The sequence below is a fragment of the Polistes canadensis genome, unplaced genomic scaffold, assembly GCF_001313835.1.
Source record: "Polistes canadensis isolate GaletaPanama2010 unplaced genomic scaffold, ASM131383v1 scaffold_13, whole genome shotgun sequence".
Lineage (NCBI taxonomy): Eukaryota > Metazoa > Arthropoda > Insecta > Hymenoptera > Vespidae > Polistes > Polistes canadensis.
In genome coordinates this window covers 1,261,450-1,278,291 of record NW_014569560.1, presented here as the reverse complement: position 1 = coordinate 1,278,291, position 16,842 = coordinate 1,261,450, and the positions used below count along the sequence as shown (strand labels likewise).

General features: G+C 30.1%; 1 protein-coding gene across 5 annotated transcripts in view; it reads right to left on the bottom strand.

Annotated features, from left to right (window-relative positions):
* Positions 1 to 16,842, bottom strand: part of LOC106793337 — an 82,242-nt gene that overhangs the window by 33,669 nt on the left and 31,731 nt on the right. For 4 of the 5 annotated variants that reach the window (XM_014760190.1, XM_014760191.1, XM_014760192.1 and 1 more), the window contains exons 2-3: positions 8,781 to 10,739; positions 2,638 to 2,871 (exon numbers count right to left, since the gene is read on the bottom strand). In XM_014760190.1, coding sequence (XP_014615676.1) covers positions 2,638 to 2,871; positions 8,781 to 10,691 — 2,145 coding nt within the window. In that variant the 5' untranslated portion in view covers positions 10,692 to 10,739. The remainder of the gene's footprint in view (positions 1 to 2,637; positions 2,872 to 8,780; positions 10,740 to 16,842) is intronic. The other variant, XM_014760193.1, reaches the window with a different exon arrangement.

The window sequence follows — 16,842 nt, the reverse complement described above, 5'->3', positions numbered from 1 at the left end:
TATTTTTAATCGGAAAATAAATTCTATTTAATATATATATATATTGTTTTTTTTTAATTACGAATTTGGAGTTATTGACTTATCGTTAGGTTAATAATTGTTAAATATGGTATTACGAAATTTTACTTTTCGGTACGTACCAATTGTTTAATAGACACACCGGTCGCGATTCTTTCCTTGTTAGATCTTTCCTGCTCGTTACGATTCGCCTCGGACACGTAATTCCGTGTCTACATGCACAAAACCACAAAATTTAAGCAACAAATATATATATATATATATAATTAATTTCGTCGTACGCATATTGCACACAACTCATATCCAAATTTTTGTCCACTATTAAAATATTTTCTATAACAACGCGAGAGATTTATAATGTATTTTATCAAACGCATGCAAAAGAAACGAATCAAAGTAATAAAGAAAAAAAGACAGGCACACGCACACACATCAAACGAAATAATGTAAAATTTTAAACATTTCAATTTCTTTTTTTTTCTTCTCTTTTCTTATTCTTTTTGTTTAAATTAATTGAGCTCGCTGTTTAGAAACACATAAATGCAGTCTCTCTGCAATATGTAATTTGTATTAAATTATATTATTATTAGTATCACCTATATTAATTCCCAAAAAATTACTCTTTTAATTTACTAATTAATTATATATTAATATAGAAAATACATTGTGACACTTTGTATAGTACCGAATAATATTATAACACAACGTAACTCAAATTTATTAAATAAATATAATTATATACAGATATATAACTCACAATTATATAATTTTAAATTATATATTCTTTTTATAAACACAGTAAAAAAGAAAACAAAACAAAAATAATAACTTCAAAAAGAAACAAAATTGATTTATAAAGTACAATAATCATTAATACAAAATAATCTATTTGTGATCGATAGTTATCGTATTATTATTTATCAACCATACGGAGCTCAATTAACATTTGTTAGTAAATTAATATAAAAGACATTTTAAACATTCAAACGCATAACAAGCCAATTATGTCAATCGAAGATTAAACGAAGTTATCAAAGATTGATTTATAATGTATACCTAACGGTTCCCAATCGACACGTTTCCAGCTACATCTACGTCATTTATTATCGATCCAACTGCCAGAGAGAGAGAGAGAGAGAGAGAGAGAGAGAAAGAAAGAGAGAAAAAGAAAAAGAAAGAAAATAATAAAAAAAAAATAAATAAATAAAGGATAATTCCTTCTTCGATATGACTTACCAACGATTTAACGTTGACGTTGGATAGATCATCCTCGTCGGAGAAATCGATCGTCTCTTGATTGGTTGATCTCGAATCGGCAGTATACATGCTTGCGTCTTGCAAATCAGAGTTCTGATAGACAGAAAAAAAAAAGGGGAAGAAAAAAAAAAAAAGAACGAGAAAAAAAGGATAGCTCGCAGCGAAGACAGACACACACACACACATAGCACACAAACACACATATACGTTGTGACGAACAAACGAGACGGTTTTTTTAAACAAACAAATATTGTTTGCAAGAAACATGCGATAGAATTGTTTTTTGATTTCTTACGTTTACGATTAGGCCACCCCCTTGCTCCCCAACCCCACCCCCCATTTTGCTGTTGTTAGTTTTTCTGGTTTGGTTAATTTTATTATTAGAAAAATGATACGAAAAGTCTCCTCACCCCCCCAAGGGGGTTATAATACGTTTAATCGAGATAATGTAATTTATGTATTCTAATTACATTATCTTGATTATTAATATATTAATTATTTTAATATTAAATATCTTATTGTGTTAGTTATTCGAAGAAACAATTTTTGTTTATGATTTCTGATTTATAATTCAGTTTCTTAAGAGTAACCTATTACGTCAGTAGTTATAGGTATTTGTTAAAACATACAGAAACAATTTACGTATTATGTTAATTTAGTTTAACAATGAACAATTTGCGAAGCTTTGTTAAACATTTTTTTTACCTTTGTAAACCTAAGTACATTTATATAAGAAACTTCACAGAATTAAATTTTTGTGTTGAAATAGAATTTTGATTTTTGGTCAGTCACGCGTTATGACTTATTTCCAATATGAATTAAACGAATTATTCTTGGATATTGATTATTATTTATACACGTTATTCTCGCATTAACTTTTCTTCGTCATCATTTGAAAAAATTTGGTGTTCTTTTCCTTTCCTTTTTCTTTCTATTCTCTTCTTTGCACACTCCCTTCCCACCCTTCTTTCTTAATTATCTTTTTCGTATTTCTTTTAACCCTTTGAGTGATGAATACTTTGAACTAAAGTGTTTTCCAATGAATATTCAGAGATTTCAATAATAAATTATATATTTAATAATGAAAATTTGTCTTTCTTATAATATAATTTTAACTTAACAAGACTCAGAAAAAAAAAAGAAAAGAAAAAATATAATCGATAAACAAAAGCAAACGCGTTACATTATTATACATTAATTTTTGATAAACATGTAATATGCGGTTTATAGTAGTCAAAGGGTTAAATATAAGATTTTCGTTCGAAAGTGGGTGGGAAGGGGGAGAAAAAAAATAGAGAAAAATATATGTAGAACGAGTGAAAGAAAGAAAAAGAATAAAAGACGAAGTTATCATATACTTACCACAGAAATGTTTTCCTTTTCTAGATCGCTCTTCTTACTCTTCTTAGTTTTCTTAGTACGCGGAGTGAGATTTGGGCAAGCATCGTTACCGGCAACACCTTCGATTTTCTTCTTCTTCGTTTTATTAGTAGTAGTAGTACCGGTAGTAGTAGCAGCACCCTTAGATGAGCCGCTCATCACCGTTGTTGTCGTTGTCGTACTGCTCGTTGTTATCTTCTCCTCGCGACTTTCGCTCTAAGTAAATGATACAAATAATGTAAACGAAAAAAAACAAAAAAAAAACAAAACGAATGCGATTGGATTGTTATCAATGTTTTAGAAATACGATATTATAACGTTTGACGTGTCTTATTAAATAATTAAAAGTAGTGTTATGAATGTATATGACGATGATTGAATTTAAAAAAAAAAAAAAACAATAATATTACAGATCTCGTTCTGCCAATTAACTTCTTTCTTTCGTGTATCCTCTTAATAATCCTTTTTGCATTAAAAATGAATTTTTGTTCGTTTGCGTTATCTTCTTAGATTATATTATTTAATCTATCGTAAATGAATAAGAAATTCATTTTTAGTTTGATCGTTGGTTCCTTTTGATATCGTGATATCATATATTTAAAAAAAAACAAACAAAAATCCGATCACACAGTAAATAATATCATTTTACAATGAATAAATTTATAAATTTATATATATATACATATATAAACAATTCAGACACTGTTAATCGATATGATTTAATCTAACCAAATCAATAATACATTACATAAATGTATAGAGTAATCCACGATAATAAATATAAGAATTAAGAAAAAAAGAATTAAAATCACGATAAACACACATGGTTGGTTGACTTTCTATTATGAAAATTGAAAAAGTTGTTAACGCATCACATATGAGAGTTCATCGAACGAGTTGTCTCGTTATACAACGATATTTTAATAAAACTCATTCGCGTATAACACTTTGTATATGTGTATTTGTGTGTGTGTATATGTGTGTACGCACGCGAACCGCGCGATGAAAGACATAATGAGTAGAGTTCTAGACTACGTAACTTCAGGAACTCGATTCTACAATTACACACACCTCTTTCTCTCTTTCTATTCTCTTCCCTGGCAACGAAGAACCTTTCGAAACTTACTCCGGTCGATGTTTCCTGACCGCATGACAACGGTGTCGTAATTAATATACTTCTTATTCTTCTTATTCTTCTTATTCTTGCCCTAACCATTCACTTGGGGTGTATTTTTAACCGAAATAGAAACTTTAAGAGACCTCTTCTCTCTTAACCGTTGATAAATATAATTATTCGGTTCCGTAAACCACCCCCCACCCTTCTGTCTCTCTCTCTCTCTCCTTTTCCTATCACATTCCTACGAATAATATAAAAAAAATGATTAATAAGAGAGAGAGAGAGAGAGAGAGAGAGAGAGAGAGAGAGCTAAACGATGGATGTTAGGTCAAATATTGGATTCTGATTCGTCTTCCTTTGTCCTACTGACTTACTTTTCTACTCGGACACGAACACGATCGAGAAGAAATTTTAATACTACTATTAGTTTTACGTGACTAGAAAGTTTCGAAGGATTTGTTTTTGTTTGTTTGTTTTTCTTTTTTTTTTTTTGGATAATTATACGACATGATATAGATTTTTATTACGAATAAAATTAAATCGTTTTATTTATATTATTAATTTCTAATCGAAGTTGAATAAGTTTCTATTTATTATATTTTTTTTTTTAGAATAGGGTGGTATATGTATATTTTTGCTTATTGGATTTTTGTATCGATTTAATTATTGATATAATATCCATAGATAGTTTTTCTATTTTTATATACTAAGAAATTTAGATATTAGATATAAAAATTTTCAAACTATGCATTATTACAAATATTCACTGTATATATGATATATATATTTATGTCAAGTGATGAATCTTCGAAATATATATTTGAACAAAAACAAATTGAACAATTTTTTCAATCATCTTAACACTTTACAAATCGTTCGTTATTTAAACATACTATATGCACTTCCTATCGTTCACTCGGACACAAATTATAATAAATCGTTGACACCGGTTCTTACAGGAATAATATATGCACTTTTTCTGATAAATCAAATTTACTATATTATTCTATTTCTATTATTATTATTATAGAATAATTGAATGTAATAAAGTTATTTCGATAAAAATACAATTTAAATAGACTACCCCAGTCGTTGAAATGTTGAGAAAGTATTCGATAGAAAAACAATCAAGTTTATTTATCAAATTATACAGCACTGTTAAACTTTTAAGAATTTAATAAAGTTTGAAAAAAAAAAGGAGATTAATTAAGAGTTCAACGGCATTTCACGTTGCCAAAGCCAACGGAACGCACTTCCTATTTCACTTAAATAAAAATTTATAAAAGAGACGATGTGTTAAAGCCAACCCGTTGTTGGTCGTTTATAAATTCCGACCATAATGTACCCTACACTTATGTACCCTATTTATATATATTAATATATACATACCCTTTATTTTATCTCTCTCCATAATTCTCTATCTCTCTCCTACTCATCCTCCTCACACTAAACCATCTCTTAATAAATAAATTACTATAACATTACCCAACCCCCCCCCTTACATCATAATTCATAATACTTCGATAAGACCACAAAAAACGTATAACGATAAATAAAGAAATAAATTAAATAAATAAAAAAAAAAAACAAACGCGAACACACGAACAAACTTATTTCATTAAAACGAACACACTTTTCGCAACGCAACGAAAAAACGATACTTCCGATACTTTTATCGGAATAATCTCATCGTATAAACAATTATTTCTTTATTTTAATTTTTATAGAAAAAAAAAAAAAAAAAAAAAACTGATAAAAGAGCCAACCTTAAGAAGATGATAGGACGTTGAGAAGTCGCGAACTAATGTCGAGTTTTGAAGGAACACCATCACCACCATCGCCATTCGACAGCGAGTATGCGAAAGGACGAAGACGTTTCCTACCTTGACTGTAAACGAAAGGAAAGCTAAAGAGACTACTACAAGAGAGAGAGAAAGAGAGAGAGAGATAGTTAAAGAAGATGAGGAGGAGGGGTTGGGGTTTAAGGAAGGGGGAAGGGAAGGGGAACTTATAATCCTCTCTCTCTACCCCTACCCCCTTTCTTTATCTCTTACTTACTCTCGTATGTTCTTTCAAACGAAGGAACGGTTCACGTGTGTATATATATGTATATGTGTGTGTATATGTATGTATGTACTCGAAAGGGGAACCCTTCGAGTTCCTTCTCTTCGGTAACACTTCTAGCAGAACACTAGACTCGAGTAGATTCACCGAAACGTAACGTTTCTACTTAGTGATTACCCTAAACAAAAGAATATGCCAAAACTATATTGACTATCATTAAGAGAAGTATATACTATTATATATATGAAATTATTTTCATATGTTATAAAATCGTGATTTATAAAAGATAGGATAATTAATTTATCGATTAACGTTCAAAATTATTTCGATATTTATGTATATATATATTTTATATTATTTATATTTGAATATATAAAATATTGAAAGATTTTGGATCTAACTATTATTACTGAAATGAATGATTAGAATTATTTTGTTCAAAAATTCATTTAAAAGTATCACATTTGTTATTGATACTTATCGGGGTAATAATAAAAGTGAAGAAAAAAAAAAGGAAACGATTAGAGAAATATTAAAGAAAAAAAATGATATAAATAAACTATTAAGATTTTTGGAACGATAATAAGTATGTTACGTTGAGGGCGGGGGGAAGATGTGAAAAATGATCAATAATCTTTGGTGATCGAATTCTTTGCTTCTTGATATTATTTTTATCATAGTAATTCTTCTAAGAGTTATGTATTCTTTCATGCCGTTGAACCACCTTGAAAAATACCTCTCTTTCCTTCCGATGACTCGACTACTACTACCGGTCATGGTGACACGCGCTGATCATCATGTTACGCTACACGTCCTACACGACACACAATTCTTTTATAGTAGGTTTATACACGCCTCTCTAACTATCTCTCTCTCTTTCTTTCTACCTATATTACGTGTACGCGTGTGTGCGTGTGTATTTATACATATATATATACGACAAGAGAATGTACATAGGTTTTATCGCAAGTATATCCGATATTTTACTTCCTCTCACTTTATTTTTTTTTCTTTTTCTTTCTTTCTTTCGATCTTAAAGATGATAAATAAGTTTTATCCGTAAAGAATATTCACACCCGTTATAAATAATTTTAATCTATTGTAAATGTCGTGGCATGTGAAATAACGTGTGTGAACGATACTAAAAGTATGAATTTATTATTATTATCAGATTATATATATATATATGTGTATTTTATATTATGTATATTTTGTAGTTGTGTTGGTCATTTTTTGTTTTATGGGTTTTGAAAATATTCTTTTACGACCACCTTTTTAACATAACTTTCATCTGGAATTATTTTTTTTCTTTTTTTTAATGAGGCGAGACAAGTTGACTAATATTATTTATAATATATTTAATTCATATGTGAATTAATTGTTTAATCGTTTGAGTATTAAACGATACGATCGTACTTTTTCTATTCTTTTGTTTAATTGTAAAAGTATCTGTGCATTAAATTGATAATGAAAAGTAATTGCACGTTAGGTATATTTTTTTTGATAGTAAAAAAGAACATTAACAGATTTTTGCAAAGGATCGTGATACTCAAACGATTAATACAAAGAGATTGAGAAAATTAATTCTTATGACTCCAATTAATATTGTAATAATGTTAATTATATTGTTTTTTTTTTAAGATAAATATTTGAACAATATTTTGGCAATTTTATTTAATAAGAAACAAAAGTGTACTATTTTCTTAATATTCTATATACAAAAGCATAAGTAATATAATTTATTCTTGGAGTAATAAGAGTTAACAATAATAATCTCAAAATTATGTATAGTTGTTAACATTTTCATATTTTTTACATCGGGTTTTTCGCGCGATCGACCAATGTTAATATATTAATTTTCAATTTACTACTTATTTATTATATTATATAATTTCTTTACACAGAAAAATGTGAAGAATAATCTTCGTGATATAAATTAAATTATTTGTTTCAAAATAATATTTTTTGTTCCAATTAATCAAATAAATTTATTTCATCGTCAATAATTCAGGCAAAATAATTGTGTCATTTTAATTAAATAATACTAACGTGATAATTGTCATCTTACCTGTACATCGTCGAACAAAAATATACACGAGTAATGATCCCCTTAATAAACACGTGCATTACAAACGAACCTAATTTTAATAATCATTCAACAAATTCTTTCAATTCTACAATAAGCAAGAGCAATTATGCAACATTATCAATGGGAAAGAAAGACACGCGTAAAATTTGCGTGTTTTTGAGGTTAACGCTAATTAATATCTATACATATATATATAACTTTCTGAAATTAGGCGAATCTGTCAGGCATCATTACATTAATCCAACTACACACTCGAGCATAAATGAATAAAAGAAAGCATCTTATTATCATTGGTTCATTCCATGGCAAGCTTTTTATGCAAAATCTATTTTTTTGTTTCTTGCAATTAAAATAATAAAAATAGAAAAATCATGCCAAGTGTTATGATAAGAAAGCGTTATGAAAAATGATTTGTTCAAAATCTAATTTCAAGAATGATCAATAGTGGATGGGCTAATGATGATTACATATTTTTACAATTAGATAGTTTGAAAATGGCTTTAGTGAACCAAACTTAATGAACGTTTTGATATTACAAAATTTTTCATAGATTTTCAATTCTAAAAATAACAATTATCCATGTAATTTAATTACACAATAAGAGTAAAAGTGTATTCGAACAATTATTATCACGATGAAACTATTAGTAAATTGTAATTGTATAAACTTTTGTGTAAACTGTTAAAATTATTAATATTATTTCCAAAAAAAAAAAAAAAAAGAATATGGATCTTTTCGAACCATTTGCAAATGGTAAAAAAAAAAAGAAAAAAAATAAATACCCCATCGTCACTACTTATCGTAATATGAGTTATTAGTTAGAGAAACAACAAAAAAAACCAAACGAACACTTACATCGCACACGTTAATAATATCGCTCGTCTCGTCATCCGGAGTGGCTAGGGGTGCACGGGGAGAGGAATCAAGGTGATGATGATGATGATGATGATGATCGTCTTGAGTCGACCTATCGCTATCAGTTATGTTCGTTTCATTAGTATCCTCTCGTTTAATAATCGTATGTATCTCTTCGTGGTGTCTTTCCTTATCAGTTTTTTCTTCTTCCTCTTCGATTCTCGTGGCTTCCTCTACGGTCATCCACGAATCGAATTTATGGGTTTGATTATTATCAGATTGGGAAACGGTGTCCATTAATTCGACACGATTAGTTTCGGAAAAGATAGTTACGTTAGTTTCGGAAACAACTACTTCAGTTTTCTCAACCAAAATCGTAGATTCGGATTGTTGACATTGCACGTTATCGTTATCTAAAATTTCTAAATTTTCATTTTGAATATCATCCTCGTTGTTCATAACTACGGATTCTTCTTCAGTATCGCGATAAATCAAATTACTGTCATTTTTTATATTATCGGAATCCGTAATAAGTTTCGTATCATCGTGATTGTTACGTTCCGTGGATGATGATTCCTCGTTCAATACGCGTCTTTCCATGTCTATGAATTCTTGCGTACTCGCGGCATCGGTCGATGTTTCAGATTGGCTCAAGGTCACGTCGTCGAAGCTTCTAGATTGCGTACAAGAAACGTCTTGTGGACTTTCCTCGATTTTAATCAAACCATCGTTATTCATTGATTCTTCCATCGTCTCATTATTTTCCGTCATTTGATAATATTCCGTCGTCCGAATAATTTCCGAATTTGATTCTTTGTTCAACGACGATTCTTTATCGGATTTCTTGTCGATTGTTGTTTCATCGTCGTCGAAATTGTCGGAAAATTGTCCGCCAAATTGTTGAACGTCCGGTGTCAATTGTTCGGTCCAAGTATCGGAAATATCGATACTTTTCTTATTATCTTGACGTTGATTATCATCCCTTTCAGTTTCGATTAATTTTTCATTCGTTTCAAGTAAGAATTTCGTTGGAATTGATTCCTCTTCCTGTTGATGCTTGTCCTTACAAGATATAGGAGAGAACAATTTGTCTTCAACTTGACAACTTTCAATTTCAATCTCATCTGATCCCAATTTGACATCTTCGAAATTTCTGTTCGACTCGGTAACGGCTAATTGATCGTCATCAGGTTTGCCAGATTTCAAAAATAAATCATTCTCATCGTTTTCGATAATTCGTTCGTCAATCTTACCTCGATCAATCTCATCGATGCAAACATTTGTTTTTTGTACGACAGCAACATTATCTTCGATACCATCCTCAAATATTCTCTCCTCTAATTCATCTTTAGTTTCATTCAATTGATCTGGTTTAACATGGGTTTCCGGTGAAACGTGACCATTTTGATAACCATAAGGTTCTTCTATTAAAGCGCAATGTTCCAATTCGGCAACAATGAAATCAGTGTTAACACGAAATGGATCCTCCTGTCGATCAAGTACAATCCTTTTAACTGCATCAGGTTGATTAGATTCTTCCTCGATATTATCTTTTTCAACAACCTGAACATCATCATTCTCCTTCCCCTTTACCTCCTTCTCCTCTTGCTCCTCCTCCTCCTCCTCGTCTTCTAATACTTCTTCCTCATTGGGCGAACATATTCTCAACGCTAATTCGCTATCTATCAATTCTTGAAGACTTTTATCCTCGGTGTCTAACTCGTTACGCGTGTTGTTCGTCAAAACTAGATCGTCCTCGTCGTCGTTGTTGTCGCATAATGATATTAGTTGTTTGTTACTCGCGGTTAAATTATCCAATTCGATCAAACCGTTGTTAGATTGAACACCGCAAACCTCGTTCTTCTTGTTACTTACTACGCTTATTGACTTCTTTGTAGCCACCTCCGCCATTATTGCGCAAGTGTGTTCCACCCTCGCGCTAATTCACCTTCGCGACACCTGTAAAAATTACAAAATTATATAGTAAATATATATATATATATACATAAGAGTTATGTTTCAATATTATGATCTTTATTTTATTATATTTTTAATGGGATAATCATTTTGGGGTAAAAATTACCTTTACGAAATAAGAACAATTATTTTTATTAATAACGTTGCTGTTGTAATAATAATCATTTGGAAAATTGAACCAACCAAACAATGTAATATCTTTATCACAATACTTCGAATAAAATAAAAGTAATTGAAAAACAGAATGATATTGTGCCTACTTCCTAAACGAAACCACTAATCTTGGAGAGAAAATTTAAAAAAAAAAAAATATCATTGTAAGCTAACAAAAATAAAATAAAGTTTTCTCACATTGTTACATTCATTCAAATCTTTCGTGGTAAAGCAGCTACACTAACAGACCACGAAATAATTTTCTCGTAATTTGCAAGGAAAGGGAGATGATAAACGGAAGTACACGCTTTTCTAGAACTCGAGAGAGCGAACGAACGAAACCTGGGGGCCAGCGTTGTTGGCCGGCAAGCCAAATATCCTATTATTAGATATTCCCTGCGTCCGTGTCGTCGTTATGCCTTAACGACACAAGTACAGACATTTTCAAATTGAAATCTGAAACTCTTGGATAGGTGATATCCTCTCGTAGTCACACCGTACCCCACGGTTCACTATATATTTCTTATTATATTAGGTAATATATACTACAAATATACGTATATTAAATGCTAGATGTCTCAGAACAAATTGGAAATAATTTTAAAGGGTGGTTTTGGAACATGAGCAATAAAAAAAAAAACAAAAAAAATAAAGATCATATAAATATGTTCCATTCAAATCTCGTAAAAGCCACCCTTAAGAATATATTCTGCTTTAATGTATATATGTTACTGTGAAAGAAAGAAATTGGAGAATGTCAAGATTCACATGGTCGTTTGTCAACAAGTATCAATTGCATCGGTGAAAGATCGAATATTTGGGTACATTCTTATACGTTAATATTTCATAAATCTAGTCCAAGTGATCATGTGAATTATGACATTATCCAATTTTGTTTTTTCACAATATAATTACTATTTTTCCACGTTATATTCTTCATTGCTTAAACGTTATAGGTAATCATGAAATGCTTCATAATATCATCAATTGATGCACAATTATTACGTGGAATGCAATTTTTGTTATCATAAGCCATATAATTTCATAGTATTGGATAATATATAAATAAATTTTATGTTAAATCACAAATATACGATAATTGAATTTAACGAGTTTTTAATGTTAAACCATTATTGTTATTTTTCATAAGAAATTCCTATTCATACATAACATCTCGAATAAATTTTTCTAATCTTTTTTGAAAAAAAATCGAAAAATGAGAATGCAAGAGAAATAGAAGGAGAGAAAGAGAGAGAGAGAGGAGACTCTTTATAAATTCCAGCACAGCCCCAACGACGAGTGTAACACAGTTTTATAAACAGAAAGAGAGAGACCAACTCGATTCCAGCGTAAACTAATATACACGCAAACGTGCTTGCTCGCGCGCGCGCGCACACAGACAGAGTGGAGCAGGTTCAAAATTAGAAAGTGGTCCGAATGCGATGTAACTGCGCATGCGCCGAACCGAGTAGTTACCTAGTGCGCATGCGCATTTCGTTCTCCATCTTTTCTCTCTTTATCTCGGCATTATTCTTAAATAAAAACTATATCTACACACACACACACACACACACACACGTATATATAAATATATATTTTTTAAATTATATAGACCCCTTTATGTATATATAAGTAATATTTTAAAAACATAACATATATAGAGAAAAAAAAAAAAAGAAAGCAAATCTTTTTATCCAATAAAATATTTGATTTAATTTCATTCTATCGTCATCGTCATCCCCCCCCCCCTTCATCCATCTTTTTCATCCTATTTCAACATACACTTACTCTTTATTTCTCTTTCACTCAAGATGCACGCTATATATCTCTCTCTCTCTCACTCTTTACAGTAAGTTTCTTCAACGTTACTCCGAGGTCGTTCTTCGGGTTCACGACCGAGTCCGTGCCAAGTCTCTCTCTCTCTTTCTCTCTCTTACTGATTCTCACTCAACGCTTGATCAAATTTCTCTTTCTTTTTCTTGCTTTTCTTCATCAACTAACTCATTCTCCCTCTCTCTCTCTCTTTTACCCTTATTCTCTTCCCTTTTTCTTTTTCTTTTTATTCTTGTCTAATTTCTTTATCTTTTTTTGGTTATACGTTAGAGTCTCATTTTGTTTGCCTCTCTCTCTCTTTCTCTCTTTCTTCGGTTTCCTCTTCTCTCATTTTAGCTCTTTCAAATCTCCTGATCTATTTTTAGAATGACACACTACCGCGATTAAACGATGCGCGAGCATAGCACCACCATAGCATACTACTACTACTACTACTACTACTATTACTACTGTGTCGCCGGAAAAGATACTCTGACCAAAGGCGGCATCGTCGAACGAACTTAACCAACCAACGAATGAAAACGATAGTGTACACTTTTGTTTTCTCACCGTTGAATAGTTTACTACTACTTGCTTTACTACTAATACTGTCAGACGCCTATCTAACACACTACTTTCTATCTCTATCTCTATCCCCGTCTTTCTATTTTCCTTTTCTTTTTCTCTAACTTTATGTATTTTTTATGTTCAATCAAAAGTCACAATCACTTTTCTTAAATCTGATTTTTATCATTAAATTTATTTGTTGTTTTATGATATTATAATATATTAAAGTAATATACGTTTTTGTTTTTTCGAAATTGTATGCAATAGTTTGTTTATTATATATACGTATAAAATTTCTATCAAAAGTTTCATGTCAAATGACGTATGTATGTATACGTCATTCGGATTTTTGACATTAGTCCAGATGACGTGATAATACGTCACTTTAAGATTTTCATCTATCTCAAAATAATTGCATCCCTATCCAAAATATCACTTCATCCGAAAAATGTTTGAAAACTTTCTGTTAAAAATATTAAAAAATAATCATCCTGACGATCTCGAGGCACTTCCATTATACAACAAAGTTATCTAAAAGCAAATAAATAATTTATGGTTAGTAAGATCTGAAGTAAGTGCTTTCACTCGAATATTTCATCAGTTTCTGCTCTCGTGGTTATTCCCCCCCTATTCCCCGTTCAGAAATTCACCCTTATCTTTCCCCAGATGTTACGTCCTCCATGTTTTCACGTAAGTAAATAAATATTAAGTTTTGGATGTACAACACGAAGAAAAGGTTTTAGTACTTAAACTTTTGATCCCATGTTAAAATTTTTCGATCAATTTTCGAAAAAAAAAAAAAAACAAAGCACGATAATATATATTATCGAGAGAGAGAGAGAAATAAAAATTATAATTAATTTCATTAAAAATGATTATATCGCTCAATATATCACTTATCGTTAATCATCAATTACAATTTTATTTTACATTGAATATCTAATTAAAAATAAACGAGACTCTATATAAAATTTAATTTACATTTATAACGGTAAAGAAAGAAAAAGAACATAAATTAATTATGAACATGATCAAAACGAGACGCTTCGGGTTATAATAAAGAAGAAGAAGAAAACAAAAAAAACAATTTTTAATATCAAATCCAATTTGTAAAAGAATGCACCATACAAATAGTATTTGCTTCCATGCATTTGTACATCCGCCATGATATTGCAATTCTATGCATATATATATATATTCACACATAAGTGCGTGAGTCTTTTCGTGTGTAAGTTTATATATCTGAGTAGATTAAAAACACACGTAAACCGGATAAACGCATTCCTTGAATACCTGAACAGCGCGCTTAGCAACGTTTAGGCCGCAACGTTAAGCTATTTTCAAAGGTTTCTATTAATATTCGTGCGGCGTGCTTTCTGCCCAAAGATTCTTGGCAATTACGGAAAATCGTCGACCACTTACTACTATACTCCATTTTACCTACTCCCCCGCTAATCGATTCGAGAATTCATTTTACAATTCCAGTACCCAATCAAGAATTTACACATTCCTTTATCGGATATATATATATAAATACGAATTTAAATAAATATCAATATTATTTACATATTTATTCTATGTATTTAATTATGTAATATATGTAACGTAAGATTTGTTCGTATGTAACATTATTTACAAGTCAAAATAATTAAATATCATTTTTTCTAAATTTGTTAATATTTTAATGTCAAAGTTAAATATTAAGAAGAACCTTTTATTCGTTAATATTTTCATGATTTTTGTCCTTTAAATCATTAGATACGCGAATTCATGTTATATTTATATTTTACAATTTTTTTTTCATTAAAAAACAGAAATTAAAACTAATAACAAAACAATATATTTGAATAAACGTATTAAAAGTATTGAATACGAACTTATTACTTTTATCCACGTTAGAATAAATAAAAATGAAGGGGAAACGTTTCGAAAATGAATAAATGAAACATAAAAAAGATTACTTGAATATTATTCATCAAACTAATAATCTAACTTTATTTTTTTTTTTTTGATCGAAAAACCAGTTTTAATATATATTTCTTGGAGTATTAATTATTCGAAGCAACGATTGCGAAAATCAATGCTTTCATCATAGCAAAACGATTATGTTCCTGGAAGAAGTAATGATTCGGTTCTCTTTGTCCCTGTGTGTTCGTGTTTGTAACATAGGTTTATCGTTGATGCAAATTGAACTTGGCACCCTTTGTCTAGGAATTCTAATGAATAATGTATAAACTAAGCTTTTGATCGTCATCGATATCGTATCGATAACGTATTCGTTTTGCATATTATAATCAAAGAATTAAACTCATCAATCTGTCGAAATTGATGATGGAAGAAAAAAACAAAAAAAAAAAAAGAAGAAAACAACACAATTTTTAGTGTAACAAAGAAACGTGTACTCATTTTGTATTTTTAATGTATATATATATAATCGAAAGAATTGTTAATATATTATAATTAACAATGTATATTAAACCGTGCATAAATAATACTTTCTTGTCTTGTGCGAATATTTAAATTCGAAATTTTATATTAATATATATGTGGTAAAATTTGGAAAATTATCTCAATAGATAGAATAGATAAGAATAAAAAACAAAAGAAATCTGAAAAATTAAAAAAAAAAGAATAAAAAGAACCCCGGCGATGCGTAGAAAAATTCTGCTGCGTCATATCAAATAACACGTATATACGATACTAAAAAAAGTAAGAAAGAAAGAGAAAGTAAGAGAGATAAATAAATAAATAAATAAATAAATAAAGAAAGAAAAGAAAGGAAGATTCAAGGCCGTGATTCGTCATCCCTGAAAAATAAACTTTAATCCGAGAAACGAGAAGTATACCATACGTCAGACGAGGAAGGAATAAGAAAGAAAGAAAGAAAGAAAGAAAGAAAGTAAGAAGAAGAAGAAAAAGGAAAAAGGGGGAAGAAGTGGGGTCTAGGGGAGGGTGGGGGTAGTTTACGCGCAAGCGTGTTACGAGTTTGGGGTGCATACATAAGGTGCGATCCGTTCTTCTCGGTGTCCCCTTACAAATTTCTATGCAACTATAATTAGGTAACCGACACCATATCCCACAGGAATCCCTGTTAGCCGTTAAGCTATGTAAATCATTCTCACACGCACTCATGCTCTCTCTTTTTTTCTTTCGTTCTTTTTTTCTTTCTTTCTCACTCTTCAAAAAATGACACGAATATTTTTGGCCCCTACGATGTGCCAAAATAAAAACTTTTTTCATATATTCGTGTACGTGTTTAACTTCCTCGCTAACATAACTATCCTAAGTTTCGTAGGTCTCCCCCTCTCTTCCTTTTTTAGGTTTCGCATTCCTTCTTACATTTCACCCCTATTATTAAAAAAAATCGTTAACGTTTTAACATATTTTTAAACATTACCTCGTAATACGTAATTGACCATTTCTTTTTTTACATTTAATGTATACCGATAATATATTAAATAAATGAATATAATTAATAATAATAATAATTTATTAATGATCAAGAATTTATTACAAAATTATATTTCGAAAAATAATTGTTCTTTTCTTGACG